This window comes from Chiloscyllium plagiosum, unplaced genomic scaffold (genome assembly GCF_037043375.1).
Source record: "Chiloscyllium plagiosum isolate Xiang-an unplaced genomic scaffold, Cpla_swu_hap1 HiC_scaffold_11, whole genome shotgun sequence".
NCBI classification, from domain to species: Eukaryota; Metazoa; Chordata; class Chondrichthyes; order Orectolobiformes; family Hemiscylliidae; genus Chiloscyllium; species Chiloscyllium plagiosum.
Genome location: NW_028270149.1, coordinates 18,378,608 through 18,400,163, shown reverse-complemented (window position 1 = coordinate 18,400,163; position 21,556 = coordinate 18,378,608). Strand labels below are relative to the sequence as shown.

The 21,556-nt window shown below is 42.6% G+C and overlaps 1 protein-coding gene across 2 annotated transcripts; it reads left to right on the top strand.

Annotated features, from left to right (window-relative positions):
- Positions 1–577: 577 nt before the first annotated feature.
- LOC122557412 (ankyrin repeat domain-containing protein 46) lies at positions 578–21,386 on the top strand. Of its 2 annotated transcripts, XM_043705099.2 has the most exons (4): positions 578–923; positions 10,138–10,296; positions 12,951–13,010; positions 13,246–21,386. In XM_043705099.2, exons 1-4 carry the CDS (start codon positions 613–615, stop codon positions 13,460–13,462), a joined length of 747 nt encoding a protein of 248 aa, XP_043561034.1. In that variant the 5' UTR covers positions 578–612; the 3' UTR covers positions 13,463–21,386. The 2 variants fall into 2 exon arrangements, with proteins under 2 accessions (XP_043561034.1, XP_043561035.1); XM_043705100.2 differs by lacking the exon at positions 12,951–13,010 and having other exon boundaries at positions 581–923; positions 13,246–14,202.
- The last annotated feature ends 170 nt before the right edge of the window (positions 21,387–21,556 follow it).

Here is a 21,556-nt window from a genome sequence, read left to right as displayed (position 1 = left end):
GGTTCAGTGGTTAGCACTGCTGCCTCACAGCGCTACTCTGTGGAGATTGCACATTCTCCTCGTGTCTGTGTGGGTTTCCTCCGGGTACTTTGGTTCCCTCCCACATTCCAAAGATGTGCAAGTCAGGTGAATTGGCTATGCTAAATTGTCCATAGTTGTTAGGTGCATTAGTCAGAAGGGGTGTGTTACTCTTCGGTGTGGACTTGTTGGGCTTGAAGGGCCTGTTTCCACACTGTAGGGAATCTAATCTAATCTAATCAACCTCAAGATCTACCATGGCAGGGCAGCTCATCAGGCACTACCCCCGGAGCAATTAGAAATGGGCAATGAATGTCATTGGTACCCGCATCCAAAGAACATATAAAACAAATGACCAAGTATATAAACTCGATACAGGGGCTTTGAGTGGGAAATATGTATTTTGTCCCACTGGGGTCAGAGTCCCGGTGTTGTCTCGCCCTCCTCTTGGATGGAAAGGCGGAAGGGTTGGGTGCTGGTACATACATTAATTTTGACCTCTTGCTGCTGCCGTCCTGGGTTCTGAGTCTGCGCAGTTGGGTTGGGGGAGGGAAGGGGACAGTAAACACACAGACCCAGGAGGAGGAGGCTGTCATGTCGTACGTGTTTATTAACGATTCCTGCCAGACCGGGGTGCCGCTGCTGCAGGCCTGCATCGACGGGGACCTGGCGTACGCCAAGCGGCTGCTGGAGAGCGGCTTCGACTCGAACATCCGCGACGGCCGAGGCCGCACCGGCCTTCATGTGGCCGCCGCCCGCGGCAACGTCGACATCTGCCGCCTGCTGCACAAGTTCGGGGCGGACCTGCTGGCCACCGACAACCAGGGCAACACCGCCCTGCACCTCTGCGGGCATGTGGACTCCATCCAGTTCCTGGTGTCCAACGGCCTCAAAATTGACATCTGGTGGGTCCGCAGCGAGGGCTGCCTGAGGGCTCCTGGGGTTAGACTGGATCTGAGTGGGTTAGAGCGGTCTCTGAGCTGGTCTGGGGGGAGAGCTGGAGTGGTCTCTGAGATGGTCTGGGGGTGGGGGGGAGAGCTGGAGTGGTCTCTGAGCTGGTCTGGGGGGAGAGCTGGAGTGGTCTCTGAGCTGGTCTGGGGGGAGAGCTGGAGTGGTCTCTGAGATGGACTGGGGTCTGGGGGTGGGGCTGGAGTGGTCTCTGAGACGGTCTGGGGGCGGGGCTGGAGTGGTCTCTGAGATGGTCTGGGGGCGGGGCTGGAGCGGTCTCTGAGATGGTCTGGGGGTGGGGCTGGAGTGGTCTCTGAGATGGTCGGGGGGGGGGCGGAGAGCTGGAGTGGTCTCTGAGATGGTCGGGGGGGCGGAGAGCTGGAGTGGTCTCTGAGATGGTCGGGGGGGCGGAGAGCTGGAGTGGTCTCTGAGATGGTCTGGGGGTGGGGCTGGAGTGGTCTCTGAGACGGTCTGGGGGCGGGGCTGGAGTGGTCTCTGAGACGGTCTGGGGGCGGGGCTGGAGTGGTCTCTGAGACGGTCTGGGGGCGGGGCTGGAGTGGTCTCTGAGATGGACGGGTCTGGGGGTGGGGCTGGAGTGGTCTCAGATGGTCTGGGGGTGGGGCTGGAGTGGTCTCAGATGGTCTGGGGGCGGGGCTGGAGTGGTCTCTGAGACGGTCTGGGGGCGGGGCTGGAGTGGTCTCTGAGACGGTCTGGGGGCGGGGCTGGAGTGGTCTCTGAGACGGTCTGGGGGTGGGGCTGGAGTGGTCTCTGAGACGGTCTGGGGGCGGGGCTGGAATGGTCTCTGAGATGGTCTGGGGGCGGGGCTGGAGTGGTCTCTGAGACGGACTGGGGTCTGGGTGGAGAGCTGGAGTGGTCTCGGAGACAGACTGCAACCTGATAAGGACTGGAGCGAGGGCTGGACTAGGCTCTGGAGTTAGACTGGTTCAAAGTGGGCTGGAGTGGTTTTGGAGTTGGTCTGGGTCCTGAAGCTGGGGTGGGTCTAGACTGGAGCAAGAGCCAGACTAGTTGTGGAGCTAAATAAAAACCAAAAGAACTGCAGGTGATGTGAATCAGGAACAAAAACAAAAGTTGCTGGAAAAGCTCAGCAGGTCTGGCAGCATCTCTGCAGAAATCAAAGTTAATGTTTCGGCTCCGGTGACCTTTGTTTTTGTAGGTATGGAGTTACACCAGGGCTGGAGCAGGACTAGTCTGGGACGAGAGTTGACCTTAACTGGTCTGGAGATGGAACAGGTCTGGATTGGGACTGGCTTTATCTGGCACTGGGTCTGTGAAAGGTTGGCGCTGGACTGCTTTGAGCAGCCCTGCTCAGATGAGGCCAGACCAGTCTACCGTGGCTCAGACGAGAGGAGATTGGTCTGGTTTGGGTCTGAGGAGAAAGTGAGGTCTGCAGGTGCTGGAGATTAGAGTTGAGTGTGTGTCGCTGGAAAAGCACAACAGGTCAGGTAGCATCCGAGGAGCAGTAGAATCAATGTTTTGGGCTGGAGTCCATCAGGAATGAGGCTGGGAGCCTCTGGAGTGGAGAGATAAATGGGAGGGGGGGTGGGGCTGTGGAGAAGGTAGCTGAGAGTGCAATAGGTGGATGGAGGTTCGGGGGGAAAGGTGATAGGTTGGAGATGAGAGTGGAGCGCATAGATGGGACATCTCATGAGGACGGGGATGAGCTGGAAGGTTGGAACTGGGGTAAGGTGGGGGAGGGGAAATGAGGAACTCGGATTGAACTGAGCGAGGCTGCATTTGGTGATCGCAGTAGAGGGGGTGCATAGGAGATTTACCGGGATGTTGCCTGGGATGGAGCTCTCCGCTTTGTGGAGAGACTGGATAAGCTCAGGTTGCTTACTCTGGAGAAGTGAAGGTTGAGGAGGAACCTGATAGAAGAGCATTAGATTGAGGGTTTTTCTGTCCAACTTCAAATCATCATGGTATTTTTTTCATCTATTCCCCACCACCAGTAAAGGCTATGAGGGCATGTACAGGGTGATTAGAAAACAGGTGTTTCCTTTAGTTGGAGCATCAGTAACAGGGGGGCATAATTTTAAAGTGAGAGACAGGAGGTTTCCTGGGGATTGGAAAAAAATTCTTTTTCTCCCAGAAGATGGTGACAATTGGGAATGCACTGTCAAGGAGAGTAGTTGAGGTGGGGAATCCTCATTTTTGAAGTTCTTGGATGAGTACTCAGAAGTGTCATAACATTCAAGGCCATGGGCATTGTGCAAGAAAGTGGGACTAGTGTAAATGGTGTTATGTTTTTGGCAGTACAGACGTTGGACTGAATGGCATCTTTTGCACTGTATGATTCTATGGACTTAGACTGGGTCTCAGCTGAATTGGATTTAGGCAGGGCTGAGTCTGCCAGTTAGACTGGACATGGATTGCAGTGGTTTTGGAGTAAGACTGGAGTGTCGCAGCATCTGTGGAGAGAAAACAGAATTAACATTTTGAGTCCAGCGATCTTACAGAACTGAAATGGGATTACAGGACTCATTAACTCTGTTTTCTTTCCCCAGATGCTGCCAGACCTTAGATTCTCCAGCCATTTGTTTTTTTCAAGTTAAATGGAACGTGAAGACAAACAAAAAAAAAGTGCTAGACATACTCCAGTCAGACAGCAACTATAGAGAGAGACTGCATGAATGTTTCCAATTGAATTGACCTGTCATCAGAATTCTGGCCAGCATTGGCTGATTTCTGATGAAAGTTCATTTGACCTAAAATATTAACTCTATTTCTCTCTCCAGAGACCCTTCCTAGCTTAATATTTCTAGCTCTTTTTGCTTTTATTTCAGATTTTAAGTATTGCAGTGTTTTGCTTCTGTTGCAGGCAGACAAAAGCTCGATTCAGTGCATTATCCAAAAGGCAACTAATGCTAACAGTGCAGTGTTCACTCTGTACTGCAACAAAGGTATCAGCCTTGATTGCTGTACTCTCGTCCTGAAGTAGGTCTCAAAACTAGACATTGAGTTTCAGAGGCCAGTCTGCTACAAATTCAACTACAGCTGACTTCTCAGTTGAATTGGATCATGGCTCATTTTTTCTATTATCACCTGTCTTGATTCTACCTTCATCAAGATCCTTGCTTTAAAAAATTGATCAATCTCCAGTTTTCGGTTTTGAGGTGACAGTCACCTTCCAATCAGCTCGTTTGAAGGAAAGATGTTTCCAGGTTTGCACTGCACTTTGTGAAGAAGTGCTTCCTGACACTATCCCTGCATAGTCTAGCTCTAGTTTTGAGGTCATGTCCCCTTTGTACTGCCTTACCAGAGATAATTGTTTCTTTTAATCTACCCTATAAATTTCTTATAGCACCCCTAAATCTTGTAAACTCAATGAAACTTTGACCTCATCTATGCAGCCTATTTTTTTTTTTACTCTTTTGGTGCCAGTGTCATTCTGATCTCTGTGCTGCGTAGCCTCTGAAGTCAATTGAATCTTTGTGAGGCATGATGTCCAAAAATGAACTTGCTGGTCCGAGCACAGGCTAACTAAAGTTTTATGTGCAACTAAACCATAACTTTTACTGTTTTGTATTCCGGCTCTCTTGAGATACAAGCCTGCAGTCCAAAGGTGTCTCCCTAAAAGTATCTGAAATATTTATTGAGCTCTAAACATTTTACTAGATACTAATAAGGCCATAAGTAATATAAATGAGCAATAGTAGCTCATTCAGCCCATCAAGCCTTCGTGTCCATTCAATGATATCAATATATTTCATCTGGTGAGCTTTTGTTCACTTATTATCCTAGTTGAATCCTTGAGCAGACTGTGTCATCCTCAACTCCATTTTCTTATCTTTTCACCCATAACCCTTGATTCCCTGACTGATTAAAAATCCTTAGCTGACAAAATGGCCCAGCCTCTACATCTCTCTGCAATGAAGAATTCCGCAGAGTCATTGTGCTCTGGGAGAAGAAATTCCTCTTCATCTCAGTCTTATATTGGTGGCCCCTGACTCTGAAATTATTCCCTCTGGTCCTAGACATACATTCAAGGTAAGAGTGGAGGAAAAGAAACCTGTCTGCATCTACCCTGCCAAGTCCCTTAAGAATCTTGTAGTTTCAATCCGGTCACCTCTCATTCTTTTATATTCCAATGAGTTCAGGCTGTACAAACCCAACTTTCCCCATTACCTGCTGAACTTCTGTTCTTGCTTTTTGTGATTTATGCACAAGGATTCCCAGATGCTGTAGGTTTCTGCAATTTTTCTTCAAGTTAAATAATATTCAGCTCCTTTTCTTCCTGCCAAAGTGCATAACCTCACATTTTCTCACAATATATTTCATCTGGTGAGCTTTTGTTCACTTTCTAACCTAGTTGAATCCTTGAGCAGACTGTGTCATCCTTACCACTCGTCTTCCCACTTAGTTTTGTGTCATCCACAAATTTGGTGATCATACCTCCACTTTACTCATCCAAATTTTAATATCCTTTCAAAATAATTGTGGTCCCAGCACTAATCCCTTGGTACTCTCTGTCTTCATCTATTTTACAAATTATTAATAGGCCATTGAACAGTCACAAGCCTTTTGCTCTCAATCTTGATCTCAAAAAGGTCCCTTTTTGCTTTTGGATAAGTTGGTAATCCTTTTTTTAGTGGATCCTTACTCTGCAGGAGCAGCTGTTGGTGTCTCAGTAGGTCAGGCAGCATCTGAGGAGAGATTTAAAGACATGTCATATCAGACTCGAAATATTAGCTCTCTTTCTTTCCACACTTGCTGCCAAATCTGCTGAATTTCTACAGCATTTTCGGTTCTTAGATTTCCAGCATCTGTTTTATATTGCTGTTGGTATCTCTTACTCTTGTGAATTTTGCAGTATAATTTAGCCCTTCAAAAATAACTTTGCATGCCGCTATCATTTCATAACATGCCTAACAGCCAAAACACTGTACAATGCTTATTTATGAAGCATCTCTTTCAAAGTGATCTTTTGAGGCACACCCCAGCTGACACGTCAGGTTTATTATACTAACGTTTACAGCATGTTTTATTCACTGAGGCATATTTTAATATGCATGGTTGAATGATCTTTTAATTGCTGCAACTCAACAGTTTGTTTTGCTTGAAATTGACATTATGGCGGCTTGTGCCAATCGTCTCTCCATGATTTGTTTATGGCCTTTGTGATTCTGGGAAGAGTGAATTTTTTTTCCCCATCGTAACCGATGTTTACTGAGCATCAGTGACAAATGTGAGAGGATCAGGATGCCTGAGGTGACTTAATTCTGGTGCTGTGGGCAGGAGGAGACTAGTGGCAAAATTAGTTCACCCTGATTTTAAAAATTAAATTGTTTGCTGGTGGAAAATAGGCAATCCAAAACTATTTGTAAATTAACAAAGCAATTGTAACTCTGTACCATGGATGCGCACAGCATGCTGTGAATGATGTGCACCACTACTGCTGTGTATTGCTTTGTTTACACCATAAAAATAATATAGGATGAGCTGGTGTTACATGTTTACTCTCGAAAGGTTAGATGTTATTTGTATTTCCAATTTAGTACAACACAGCTTCCGAGACCAGGTTCAATGTTACACTCGTTAATTTGGCACTGCAAGAGTGAGTGCATCGGGAGCATCAGTTGGAGCTGTTTGTTTGACATTGTTAACAAGTCGTATTTGCATGCTCTGATTTGACTGGCTTAAGAGCAGACAACATTGAACTCTGGCGCTGAGCTCTGTCAGACACCAGCTTTACTCTAGACATTTCGAACAGTAGCTAAAATGCTTTTGGCATGAAGATTGACAATGTAATACCTGAGAGAATGTTACACACTATTACGCTCGAGCATGTTTCTCAGCAGGTCTTTATCAGCCTCACTATAGTTGACTCAGCTCTGATTTTTATGGAACCCATTCAACAGAGCTACGACGAAGGTTAATTCCAACCAAATTTCTGTCTGCAGTTTCCTGATGTTTAGGCCAAAGTCCCCAAGAAAAACAAATTGTGCAATTTACTTCCATGGTCACTACTTTGATATTGCCATGTATTAATTTCATTCTTTCTTATCCTGTTATAGTTATTACTGTATTTCTGCGCTGCCACATCAGCAGTTTTATGATTCCACCTTCTTGCTCTTCATCCTTTTGCTTCTTGTTGACAGCATCCTTATACCTGGGGCTGAACTTTATGCTGAGGCTAGAGATGTTTCTTCCCTCACTTTCTCCACCACCCACACGAGGAAGGTCAGAGTTGCACAGATGCTCAACAAGGCTACCTGCAGCCATCAATTGCTCCCACCCCCCCCCTGCCATCCAATCATCTTTCACCTTGCTCATCAAGAATATATACTCTGGTTTTGAAATTGTTCCAAGATTCTGATTTCACTGTCTTTTAAGGGAAGAGAGTTCCAAAGTCTCTTGACCCTCTATTGGAAAAGATTTCTTCTAATCTTGGTCTTAGATGTGTTGTTGGATCTGTAAAGGCTGTTGAAATTTTTGTTTGTCAGAGCGCCTGCTTATCCTAGCAATTTCAGTTTATAGATAAGCAAGACAAATGTGCAAAGACAAAAGAGCAGAATTGCTCAATAGTTCAGCTACGGTAGAGAGCGCAGCTGCCTTTAATGCTTTACGTAACCTTTGAAAGAATGCAACAAGGATTACAGAACAGGCACCTCTATACTTTGTTTTAAAGAAAACTTCAAGCCGAAAGGGTTCTGTTTGAATCTATATCATGTCTGTCTGAGATGATTACAATATAACATTGTTTTGGGAATTCACTGGTTGTGAAAAATTGAATTGTCCTAGTTGGACAGAGTTATATAAGCTTCAAGAACAATAGCTTAACATTTCTTCTTCTGGACATTACAGTGCCTGTTAGGTTTAAGTATTTTTTCCCATCACAATAAGCAGGGGTACTGGTGACCCAGGCGGAATCTGTTGGTGTGGGAGAACAAGTTGATGTTTTGTGAAGTTAAGTAATTCTGTCAGAATTAAGAGCTAGCTGGGGTTTAGTTTTCTGTCTTAACTGAGCTTTCTCTTCTTGAAGTTGTGGAGCTGTTTTATCTTGCCAGTGACTTGTGTTTTAATTTCCCTAGCTTTTCAAAGAAAAACTTTTTCCCAAATTTTTGTATTTATCTTAGTTCTTTAAATCTTTGGGTATTCTTGCAGCTTTAGTGTGTTTTTATTCATACTTTTATCTGAGTTAAGTAATGAAAGTAACTTCCATTTGCAGAGTACCTTGGGCAACCTCAATGTCCAAAAGTGCTACCATTATCAAATAACTATATTTGAAGTGTACTGACAGTTATAATGTAGAAAATATGTCAATTAATTTGCACATAAATTCTACAAAGAGCAATGTGACTGATGATTTTTTTTATATACAATATTGATGGTAAATATTGGCCAAGGTAACAGCTCACCTACTGTTCTTTGATACAATGTCATGCGATTGTTTAAATCTCTGAGCAAGCAGTCAGGGACTTGGTTTAGTATTTCATCTGAAAGATGGCACTTTCGGTAGTAAACCACTCGCTTGGCCCTGCACTAATTATTAACCTAGGTTTCTGTGCTTAAGTCCACAAAAGTATAAAGTATAGGAACAGAATTAGGCCATTCGGCCCATTTGAGTCTGCTCTGCCATTTGATCATGCCTGCTATGCTTCTCCACCTCATTCTCCTGCCTTCTCCCCGTAACTCTTAATCCTCTTACTAATCAAGAATCTATCTATCTGTCTTAAATACATTCAATGACCTGGCCTTCACAACCTTCTGAGGCTGAAGAAATTCCCCTTCAACTCTGTTCTAAAGGGTTGTCCCTTCATTCTGAGGCTGTGCCCTTGGGTCCTTGTCTCAAGTTTGATGTAATCGAGCAACCACCTTCCTCAGGACAGATTGCTAACTGCTTAGTCATGGCTTGTGGAGGTGATCAGTTGCGTTGTTTTGCATACATTCCCTCCTTTATTAGTGAATTTGTTTATATACTCCACTCATTCTTTTTCTGCTTGAGGGACTGAATTGCCCACCCTTGTTCAAAGTGGAGAGTGTGGTGCTGGAAAAGCACAGCAGGTCAGACTGCATCAGAGAAGCAGGAAAATCGATGTTTCGGGCAAAAGCTGTTCATCAGGCTTTTGCCCGAAACGTCGATTTTCCTGCTCCTCGGATGCTGCCTGTCCTGCTGTGCTTTTCCAGCACCACCCTCTCCGTCCTAATCTGCAGTCCTCACTTCCACCCTTGTTCAAAGCCTATTTTACAGAAAAGTTATGAGTTGAAACATCAACTGTTTCCACCACAGATGTTGACTGACATGGAGGCAATTGATGCAGATTAACCATCCTTGTCAATTATCTAATCTGAAACTGTGGTTGAACGTTTCCTTAGCCTGAAAAAATTATAATCTAGATATGTTTGCAACCTCCATTAGCACAGTTACATCAGGGTCCCACAAATATTAATTTCACAGTTTAGTTCTAAGTGAAAATGTGTGAATTGTCCCAGTCTCTCATCCTAGAGACTGCAGTTCTAACTCTTGAAATGCAACATCTTTTGACAGTTGTATGGTCAAACATTGCCTGTATTTGAGGATACAAAATGGCAACCATCCATCCAGCTGCTCAGGTCATCGTTTTATTTTTCTTATAGATGGTTGTAGCAAGGCAAAGCTCCCTTACTGCAACTGCCTTTGATCTTTTTTTTAATCAAAGGCAGTTGCAATAAAGGAGCTTTGCCTTGCTGCAGCCATCGGTAAGCTGTTTTGGATTGATTGTAAAGCACTTCACTGGTGAGGGCGTGTAACAAATTGTGGCTGACAGTTGATGTTTCAGAAACTGTGTCAAGAGTGTGTTGCTGGAAAAGCACAGCAGGTCAGGCAGCATCTGAGGAGCAGGAGAATCGACGTTTCGGGCATAAGCCCTTCATCAGGGATGCTGTAGGTTGTTTTGTGTGGGCTTGGAAAAGTGGCAGTTATGTTTTGATGTTTTTCAGTAACAAAATGTAGCACAGTGTATAAGAACTAAGTTTAAATGTATGTTTATATTTTCCGCTTGATCTTTAGGATTATGCCTGGATGGAATATTGTGCTGTCGTTCCGAAATTATGCATGGAAAGCCATTGGTAGCTGTGGCCAACTTTTACTCTTTTAAAAATGGTTACTAGAAGCAACATAACTCTTGAAATATTGGAAATCATTATTTTATGTTCTTTTTGTAATTCAAGCAACCATCATGGCGCCACCCCACTCATTTTGGCAAAACGTCGAGGAGTAAACAAAGATGCCATCAAGTTGCTGGAGTCCTTGGAGGAGCAAGAGGTGAAAGGATTCAACCGTGGAGCTCACTCGAAATTAGAGATTATGCAAACTGCAGAAAGTGAGAGGTAAACATTGAATCTGAAAAATCTGAGCTGGAAGAATAATTTTGTAAGGTGTGAGTTAAAATTCTTTTAACACACTGATTAGAATATACATCTTTACAAGATTAGCTTTTGATATAGAGACAATTGCATTGTTTAAGGCTACCTTGTTTCTGTTCTTTGCAAACCAACTCTGTGGTGTGGTAAGACTTTTTGTTAGGATTTGAAGCTCTTCCTGATCTTCTGCCAAATCTTAACTAAAACTGCTGTGTGCTTGGTCCTTCGAAATATGAATAATCCTTGCCAAGTCCCCTGAATCCCGGTTCCGCATGAAATTATGCACCTCCTTCACTCATTTGATAGCTCCACTGAGATCAGAAATCTTGTATGTTGCATGTGCAGAATTAGCAATTTTGCAAAACATATTTCTTGCTGCTTGGTTTCTATTTCGCCTGTTATAATTTTGAGATGTGATTTATACTGCCTCCAAAAGAATATGATAATTAGGTATTTTGGATTACAACTTGTAGAGTAAATGCCCCACTTGTTGGTTTAGCTAACTAAAGCAAGATCCCAGTTTTGGTCCTTGTCTGTATCTTACCTCAAATAGAACTCTGGTACGTCCTTGTGTTGGCTACAGCACAATGGGGTCGAGGTATGTAGAAGGTTAAGGAGTGATTTTCATTCTGCTTTTTATGGATTGATGAGATAGGGAGAGAACCTTTCTCTGCTGGTTGGAAAGTCCAGAACAAAGGGTCATTAACATTAAAGTTTGAGCTGGATCATTCAGGAGGGAAGTACTGGCGCACTACTTCATGTAAAGAGTAAAAATTCTGTCAAAGCTATAAATTCTAGCTCAGTGATTAACTTAAAATCTAAGATGAATAGACTTTCGCTAGTTAAGAATAATTGAATTTGGATACCTGTCAGCCATGATTTCAGTGAATGGTGTTCGAACAGGCTTGAAAGGCTGAATGTTCAGCTGCTGTTCCTATGTAGTGAGGGTGAGATTGGCTCAAGTCTCAATTCAGTGATCCTAAATGAAAATTAGAAAATGGAAATCTGATGTGAAGCAAGTGAAAACAGAGTTTGTCTGTGTTGTCTGTTACAGTTGAATAGCATAGTCAGTCCTCATTGTCTTGATTTAAAAAAAAAACAAAGAATTGTAGCTTGAAGAAGTAGTTTAATCATACCCCAATGAGACAGCATAGGAATTAGGAGTGGGAGTAGGCAACTCAGCCATCCCAATCTGCTCTGCTGATTAATATGATCGTGGCTGATCTTATCCTGGTCTCAACTGCACTTTCCTACCTGCTCCCCATAAGCCTTTAACTTGCTCTACATTTTAAACATACCTATCTCTTTCTTGAATCTGTTGATTGATTCTGCCTCTACTGCACTGTAGGGCAGTGAGTCCCAGAGATTCACAACTCTCTGAGAGAAATGGTTTCTTCTTATCTTGGTTGTGAACCGATCTCCTCTCACTCTACACGTATAATCTCTTGTTTGAGACTGTCTCACAAGGGGGAACATCTGTTCAACGTCCACATTATCAATCCCTTTTAGCATTTTACATATCTCAACCATATCCCCCATCGTTCTTCTGAACTCCAGCAAGTACAAGCCCAAGTTATTCAAACATTCCTTGTCTGTCAGCCCTTCCATTCCTGGAAGTAACTTGGTGAGTGAGCCACCTCTGGCTGTCCCCAGTGCCACCATTACTCTTCCTCGAATAAGGAGACCAAAACTGGACATGCTGTTCCAGATGCAGTCTCATCCAATGCCTTATATCATTGTAACACCACTTCTTTACTTTTATAATCCAATCCTTTTGCAATAAATGTCTGGATTCCATTTGCCTTGCTTACTATTTGCTGCACCTGCATGCTCACTTAATGTGGTCAATGTACAAAGACACGCAGATCCGTCTGCACTGGTGCACTTTGAATCTGCTTTCAATTTAACTAATAATTTGTCCTTTTATATTTCTGGCCAAAATGGACAACCTCTCACTTATCCACATTAAACTCCATCTGTCAGATTCTGGCCCATTCCTCTAGCCTACCAATATAAATCTGTAAACTCCTTATCTCCTCGTTCCTGCCTATTTTAGTATCATCCATGGGTCAACCCCATTAAGCATTGTCGGGAGAAAGGATATTAAAGGAGCAGTAGTAAAATTTCACTGTTACCGTGTGTGGTTTTTTTTAAAACTGGCATTGATGTTCATATTAATCTACGTGTTGTAAAGTAGGCTTTTGAAATCATTTTTATTTATATAATTGAAGAAATTATCTAAGATTGAAGTATAATTGTAGCAGAATCTAGGTATAAGGTGCTGTGGTACAGTGGTACTTTCTCATGGCAGGTATACAAAGTAAAAGCTGTGATGCTTAATCTTATCTGCTCGTTTCTACCTAATCAATTCTTTTTGTTCACAAAAGAAGCATACAATTTTTTATATTTAAAAGTTCTGTGTCCCCTCCGAGGTCTAGTCAGATTTTCATGCCTGTATCTGCCAGTATGTGGCATCGCAGTATCTGACATGTAGGTTTTACGTCACCATACAATGGAATCCCTGATCTCTGTTTCACACAATCGGATTATAGTGAGTTAAGGATTGATGCTTCCCCACAGGAGGGGAAGTTGTTCCCTAACTACTCTCTTGCATCTTCTAGCAAGCAGGAGGCTCAGAACAGTACCATCAGAGGCTGGGAAACAGACCATCAGCCCCTCAGGTAAAGTTGGTGTGTGGCTTGCTGAGAAAACTAATTTGAACCTATCTACACAAAAAAACAACTCTTGTCTTTTTCATTTGATTTTAAGAAGTTAAATAACATTTCTTGAATCCTGAATGTAACATTTTCTCTTTGGTAATCCAAATGAAGGTTTATAAATAATTTATTTTTGACCATACTCTGAAGTTGTTTTGATGAGCTAAATGCAAATTTTGTTTCTCTTTTTTCTCCCAAGTGCGATGGAGAGCCACTCGCTCTTGAATCCAAACCTTCAGAATACGGATGGTGTCCTTTCTAGCTTCCGATCCACCTGGCAGGAGTTTGTGGATGATTTGGGCTTCTGGAGAGTTCTACTACTCATTATCATAATTGCACTGTTGTCTCTTGGCATTGCCTACTATGTCAGTGGTGTCCTGCCCTTTGTAGAAAACCAGCCAGAACTGGTGCATTAAAACCTCAACACTACCCAATGTAACTAAATACGAGTCTGATCCATATTGTCTGTATTAGAAGACGAGAACGCTGGCAGACTTTGGTAGTTGGCATTCCAGTTATGAGAGCTTGTTTGCTACCAAAACTCAACGCTCCTAATCTTGGCATTTGTTTTCATTTTTCAGGCTTAAATTTTGGTTTTCTCTTTTTGATTCCAGCCAGTAAAATGAATAGTTTTGAGAATATCACACTAATAAAGTCAGGATGTGGATTTAAGCCTAGTAGTGAAAAGTAATCTGAAGATAGAACTTCATACTGGGCTTAAGTTGTTAGATGCATATTTTTGCCATTAATTGAAATCCTTATTTGTGTTGTGTACAGGCAAAAATATCTGTTGAAATGTGTTTTGTTGTCTAGGCCACAGGTCCATTCTTTAAGAAACTATAGCAAATCACATTCCTGATGTGTAAAAGTTGAATAACTTAGAAATAAGGCTTCATGTTTTAAGATTAATATTGATCATAATGAAGGAATGAAATGAACATAGACATAAATAACTGAAATATTTTGAAAGGGGTTCAGAAAAATGTACAAGTCTTGATCCACATCTTGTTTTGTGACTTCAAATGTTTCTCAGTACCGTCCAGAAAAAAAACATGTAGAACACACATTTATGCACTTTTACTTGTAATGAAATCAATTTTACATGTATTCATGGCAATTGTTATAAGTATAATGCAGTAAATACTAATTACATAAACTGCATGCTCTTGTATTATTTAAAGAAGTATGTAACCTTTGCATTGATCTTCCATAAGTATATATTAGAAGTAGTGAACTCCAAAGAAATGAGACTCCACAGACATTAATTATGTGTCAGAGTTTGTCAGCATTTAATGATTGGTACATTTTAAACGGTTGTGTCTGTGGCCAGTGTCTTTTGTTGCAGCTGTCTACTGCCACACTTGAAGCTGTTTGTGGCTAGTGGGCACCGAGGGACTGAAGTGCAAATTTTCCAAATGCAAAACAACATTTCATTTAATTCCCCGGCATTCTTTAAAGTTACTCCTAAGTACCCCCAGTGGGCTGTCGTCTTTTTATTTTTGTTTAGTTAAATTTTGTTTTTTTTAGCAAAAGAGTACAAGAGACTTGAAGTGACTTTTCACGGCATTCATTACTCAGGCAAGATGGCGTTTTGGCAAAGCTAACTTGAATAGCAACTATTAAATGTGTACCGTTGCATATCTGTATCTCGCCTGAAGTTGCTGTACAATTTCTTTATAAATATCGAAGTGTGGCCAGTCTTTCTGTAATTAGAATCATAGAGATGTACAGCATGGAAACAGACATTTGGGTCCAACTCGCCCGTGCTGACCAGATATCCGAACCGAATCTAGTCTCACTTGCCAGTACCCATCCTGGATCCCTCCAAACCCCATCCAGATGCCTTTTAAATGTTGCAATTGTACCAGCCTCCACCACTTCCTCTGGCAGCTCATTCCACACACGTACCACCCTCTGCATGAAAAAGTTGCCCCTTAGGTCTCTTTTATATCTTTCCCTTCTCACCCTAAACCTCTGTCTTCTAGTTCTGGACTCTCCCACCTCAGAGAAAAGACCTTGTCTATTTATCCTATCCATGCCCTTCATGATTTTATAAACCTCTGTAAGGTTACCCCTTAGCCTCCGATGTTCCAGGGAAAACAGCCCCAGCCTATTCAACCTCTCCCTATAGTTCAAATCCTCCAACCCTGGCAACATCCTTGTAAATCTTTTCTGAACCCTTTCAAGTTCCTCAACATCCATTTGATAGGAAGGAGACAAGAATTGTATGCAGTATTCCAAAAGAGGCCTAATCAATGTTCTGTACAGCCACAACATGATGTCCCAATTCCAATACTCTATACTCTCCCCAATAAAGGAATGCATACAAAATGCCTCTTCCAATATCCTATGTACTCTCAAGGAGCTACGAACCTGCACTTTAAGGTCTCTTTGTTGAGCAACACTCCCCAGGACCTTACCATTAAGTGTATAAGTCCTGCTAAGATTGGCTTTCCCAAAATGCAGCAGCTCACATTTATCTAAATTAAACTCCATCTGTCTCTCCTCAACCCATTGGCCCATCTCATCAAGATCCCGTTGTAATCTGAGGTAACCTTCTTCACTGTCCTCTACATCTCCAATCTTGGTTTCATTTGCAAACTTACTAACTATACCTCCTATGTTCACATCCAAATCATTTAAATAAATGACAAAAAGTAGTGGACCCAGGATCGATCCACGTGGCACTCCACTGATCACAGGCCTCCAGTCTGAAAAACAACCCTTCACTACCACCACCCTCTCTTTTCTACCTTTGAGTCAGCTCTGTATCCAAATGGCTAGTTCTGTCTGTATTCCACGAGATCTAACCTTGGTAACCAGTCTCCCATGGGGAACCTTGTCAAATGCCTTACGGAAGTCGACATAGATCACATCTACCACTCTAAGCTCATCAATCCTCTTTGTTACTTCTACAAAAAACTCAATCAAGTTAGTGAGACATGATTTCGAATGCACAAAGCCATGTTGTCTATCTCTAATCAGTCCTTGCCTTTCCAAATACATGTACGTCCTGTCCCTCAGGATTCCCTCCAACAACTTGCCCACCACCAACGTCAGGCTCACTGGTCTATAGTTCCCTGGCTTGTCCTTCCCACCTTTCTTATATAGTGGCAGCATGTTAGCCAGTCTCCAGTCTTTCAGCACCTCACCTATGACTATCGATGATACAAGTACTTCAGCAAGGGGCCCAGCAATCACTTCTCTAACTTCCCATGGAGTTCTAGGGTATACCTGATCAGGTCTGGGGATTTATCCATCTTTATGCTTTTGAAGACATCCATCTATTTCCCTATATTCTGTTATCTTCCATGTCCTTTTCTACAGTAAACACTGATCCGAAATATTAGTTTAGTATCTTCCCCTATCTCCTGCGGCTCCACAAAAGACTGCCTTGCTGATCTTTGAGGGGTCCTATTCTCTCCCTAGTTACTCTTTTGTCCTTTAATGTATTTGTAAAAACCCTTTGGATTCACCTTAACCCTATTTGCCAAAGCTATCTCATGTCCCCTTTTTGCCCTCCTGATTTCCACCTTAAGTAAACTCCTAATTTTATCTATCCTGTCTATACCTGACATATGCTTCCTTCTTTTTCTTAACCAAACCCTCAATTGCTCTAGTCATTTCACATTTCCTACACCTACCAGCCTTTCCTTTCACCCTAACAGGAATATACAGTCTCTGGACTCTTGTTATCTCATTTCTGAAGGCTTCCCATTTTCCAGCTGTCTCTTTACCTGCAAACATCAGCTTTTGAAAGTTCTTGCCTAATACCATCAAAATTAGCCTTCCTGCAGTTTAGAACTTCAACTTTTAGATCCAGTCTATCCTTTTCCATCACTATTTTAAAAATAATAGAATTATGGTCACTGGCCCCAAAGTGCTTCCCCAATGACACCTCAGTCACCTGCCCTGCCTTATTTCCCAAGAGTAGGTGAGTTTTCCACCTTCTCTAGTAGGTACATCCACATACTGAATCAGAAACTTTTCTTGTACGTACCTAACAAATTCCTCTCCTAAATGCGGCCGAACCAATGTCTTGTACAATGTTAACGTGACTTGCCAGCTCTTATAGACAATAGGTGCAGGAGTAGGCCACCCAGCCCTTTGAGCCTGCACCGCCATTCAATATGATCATGGCTGATCATTCCTAATCAGTATCCTCTTCCTGCCTTATCTCCATAACCCTTGATTCCACTATCTTTGAGAGCTCTATCCAACTCTTTCTTAAATGAATCCAGAGACTGGGCATCCACTGCCCTCTGGGGCAGAGCATTCCACACATTATACTCAATACCCCATCCAATGAAGGCAAGCATACGATATGCCTTCTTGACCACTCTATCCATCTGTGCAGCAACCTTCTAGGTACAATGGACCTGCACTCCCAAATCTCTCTGCCCATCAACCTTTCCCAATGCTCTTCCATTCGTTGAATAATTCTCTTGAGAATTAGTCTTGCCTAAATGCATCACCTCACATTTGTCTGGATTGAAATCCATCTGCCACTTTTCTGCCCAACTTTCCAGTCTATCTATATCCTCCTGTGTTCTCTGACAGTCCCTATGCTTTCTGCTGCTCCACCAATCTTCAAGTTATCTGCAAACTTGCTCATCATACCAACAGTGCCCTCTTCCAGATCATTTAGGTATATTACAAACAACAGTGACCCCAACACTGATCCCTGTGGAACACCACTGGTCACCTTTCTCCATTTCGAGAAACTCCCTTCAACTACTACTCTGTCTCCTGTTGCTCAACCAGTTCTTTATCTCGCCCAACTAGAACACACTGCACACCATATGGCTTCACTTTCTCCATTAGTCTACCATGGGGAACCTTATCAAATGCCTTACTAAAGTCCATGTATATGAAATCAACAGCCCTTCCTTCATCTATCAACTTGGTCACTTCCTCGAAGAATTCTATTAAGTTGGTAAGGCACGATCTCCCCCACACAAAACTATGTTGCCTATCACTGATAAACCCATTCTTTTCTAAATGTAAATAGATCCTATCCCTCAGTACCTTCTCCAGCAAATTTCCCACCACTGACGTCAGGATATAAATAGATCCTATCCCTCAGTACCTTCTCCAGCAACTTTCCCACCACCGATGCCACATGACCAAAAGGATGTGGATGCTTTGGAGAGGGTGCAGAGAAGGTTTACAAGGATGTTGCCTGGTATGGAAGGTGCTAGCTATGAAGAAAGGTTGAGTAGGTTAGGTTTATTTTCATTAGAAAAAAGGAGATTGAGGGGGGACCTGATTGAAGTTTATAAAATCATGAAGGGTATAGACAGGGTGGATAGAGACGAGCTTTTTCCAGGGTGTAGGATTCAATAACGAGAGGTCATGCTTTCAAGATGAGAGGTGGAAAGTTTAAGGGGGATACACGCAGTAAGTACTTCACACAGAGGGTGCTGGGCGTTTGGAACACATTGCTAGCAGAGATGGTAGAGGCAGGCATGGTAGATACATTTAAAATGCGTCTGGATAAATGCATGAGTAGGTGGGGAGTAGAGAGATACAGATGCTTAGGAATTGGGTGACAGATTTAGACAGTACATTTGTATTGGCTCAGGCTTGTAGGGCCAAAGGGCTTGTTCCTGGGCTGTAAATTTTCTTTGTTCTTTCTTTGTTCTAAATTCTTAACACTTTGGCAATCGCAGTCCATGTTTGGAGTTAAAATCCCCTACCATGACCACCCTATTATTCTTAATAGATAACTGAAATCTCCTTACAAATTTGTTTCTTAATTTCCTGCTGACTGTTAGGGGGTCTATAATACAATCCCAATAAGATGATCATCCCTTTCTTATTTCTCAGTTCCACCCAAATAACTTCACTGGATGTATTTCTAGGAATATCCTCCGTCAGTACAGTTGTAATGCTACCCCTTATCAAAAATGCCATTCCCCCTTCTCTCTCGCCTCCCTTTCTATCCTTCCTGTAGCATTTGTATCCTGGAACATTAAGCTGCCAATTCTGCCCGTCCCTGAGCCATGTTTCTGTAATTGCTATGATATCCCAGTCCCATGTTCCTAACCATGCCCTGAGTTTATCTGCCTTCTCTGTTAGGCCTCTTGCATGTTTAAAATGCAGTTTTATTTATTAGTCCTACCTTGTCCCTGCCTGCCCTGACTGTTTGACTCACTCCTTTTCTCAACTGTACTAGTCTTAGATTGAATTCTTTCCTCACTATCACCCTGGTTCCTCCCCCCCACCTCACTAGTTTAAATCCTTCCGAGCAGCTCTAGCAAATCTCCCTGCCAGTATGTTAGTCCCCTTCCAATTCAGTTGCAATCCATCCTTCTTGTACATGTCACTTCGACCCCAGAAGAGATTCCAATGATCCAAAAATGTGAATCCTTCTCCCATACACCAGTTCTTCAACCACGCATTTCTCTGCCCTATCCTCCTTTTCCTACCCTCACTAGCTGGTAGCACCAGGAGTAATCCAGATATTACTACCCTAGAGGACCTTTTTAAATTCCTGCCTAATTTTCTAAATTCTCCCTTCAGAACCTCATCCTTTTCCCTTGCTTTGTCGTTGGTTCCAATGTGTACAATAACCTCCTGCTGGTCGGTTTCCCCTTTGAGAACATTCTGCACCTTCTCTGAGCCATCCTTGATCCTGGCACCAGGGAGGCCACACACCATTCTGATTTTTCGCTGCTGGCCACAGAAACGTCTGTCTGTGCCTCTGACTAGAGAGTTCTCTAACACAATTGATCACTTGGAACCCGACGTACTCCTCATTACATTAAAGCCAGTCTCAATACCAGAAACTTGGCTGTTCATGCTACATTCCCCTGCGAATCCATCATCCCTATAGTTTCCAAAACAGCATAATTGTTTGAAATGGGGATAGCCGCAGAAGACTCCTGCACTACCTGCCTCCCTCTCTTACCTTTCCTGGAGTTAAACCATCTATGTGACTGTACCTGCAGCTTTTCCCTATAACTGCCATCCATCACACTGCCTTGCTCTTGTAAATTCCTCACTGCCTCTAACAGTGGCTCCAACCGATCCATTTGATCTTAAAGGATGGCATTTATTGCAGATATAATCCTCAGTAACAAGTAAACTCTCCCTAAACTCCCACATCCGACGAGAAAAGCATATCACACTCTTCTAAAGGTCAGTTTTGCTTCTTCCAATCTACAGACTCAGAAAATAGCACCGTCTCATTCCTCTACAAAACACTGCTCCAGGCTAACTTAATACTAATGATTTAAAAAACATATCTCAATAAAACATATAATCAAGAAAGAACCCACTCCACTCACTGTTGTAGATTTACAGCAAAACAGAATCTGGTGCAATAATTTGCAGTTAAAACTGGAAGTAACTATATTGATGAGCAGCCGAGAGAAAGATGAACTTGCTTTTGTAACCCACTGAACTTTCTCATAGTTTACAGCAGCAGTGTCTAACTGGGAGGCTGATTACAGCCACTGTAGGCTTTTTCAGGCTTGATGTGACATTAAGTCCAACAAATTGATTTACAAGCATGTTGTCAGGGTTGGAGGATTTGAGCTATACGGAGAGGCTGAACGGGGTGGGGCTATTTTCCCTGGAGTGTTGGAGGCTGAGGGGTGATCTTATAGAGGTTTACAATATTATGAGGGGCATGGAAAAGCATCTGGATGGGTATATGAATAGGAAGGGTTTGGAGGGGTATGGGCCGGGTGCTGGCAGGTAGGACTAGATTGGGTTGGGATATCTGGTCGGTTTGGACCGAAGGGTCTGTTTCCATGCTGTACATCTCTTTGACTCTATGACTCTAATTATCATTTTTGAGTTTGTTCCGTTCCTTGCTACCCTCATTGCATTTGATGATACATCGGTTCGAACGTATTGGCTGTGAAGAAATTGTCAGGATGGAAGGTGCACGGTTGATGACCATAGAAACTGGACAGCCATACCATATGTTCCATGAAAAAATATTTGTGTAATACAAGATTAACAGTTTAGAGTCAGGGCATGCAACAAGCTAGAATTTCGGAATTGTATGCTTTCAAGTAGGGATTTAACAGTCATATTATTTAATGTTTTCTCCCTCAATTTAATCTGACATTATTCCAGAAATTATTATTTATTTCAGTTAGAATGTTAATCCTTGACAGTTGGACATTCAAGTGTAGATATAATTCTATATGTATTACAATGAGTTGTCAATTATATCCACTAATTGATGAAAAATTTAAAGAACGCATTCATTTAAAGGTCATTTGCAGTGAAATACTGCAATTCTATTTTTCTGTGCTATTTACCACTTATTTATTCAAGTATTATATTCCATATTGACTATCCAATAAAATGAGGTAAAAAATATTTGGCATCCTGAACTGAAATAATTACTCCACTGGGAAGAGAGTAACATTTACAGGGGTATGAAGGATCAGCGAGGGAATGGAGCTGGGTGAGTTGATTTTGCAGCAAGCCATGTCTGGCCAAACGTCACCCTCATGTGCACTAGACATTCCATGATTTTATGAAGAATG

Coding starts and splice junctions, on each gene's coding strand:
- LOC122557412 (XM_043705099.2), top strand. CDS start 613: ATGTCGTACGTGTTTATTAACGATTCCTGCCAGACCGGGGTGCCGCTG. Junction 924..10,137: donor GGCCTCAAAATTGACATCTG/GTGGGTCCGCAG, acceptor TTGTAATTCAAG/CAACCATCATGGCGCCACCC. Junction 13,011..13,245: donor ACAGACCATCAGCCCCTCAG/GTAAAGTTGGTG, acceptor TTTTCTCCCAAG/TGCGATGGAGAGCCACTCGC.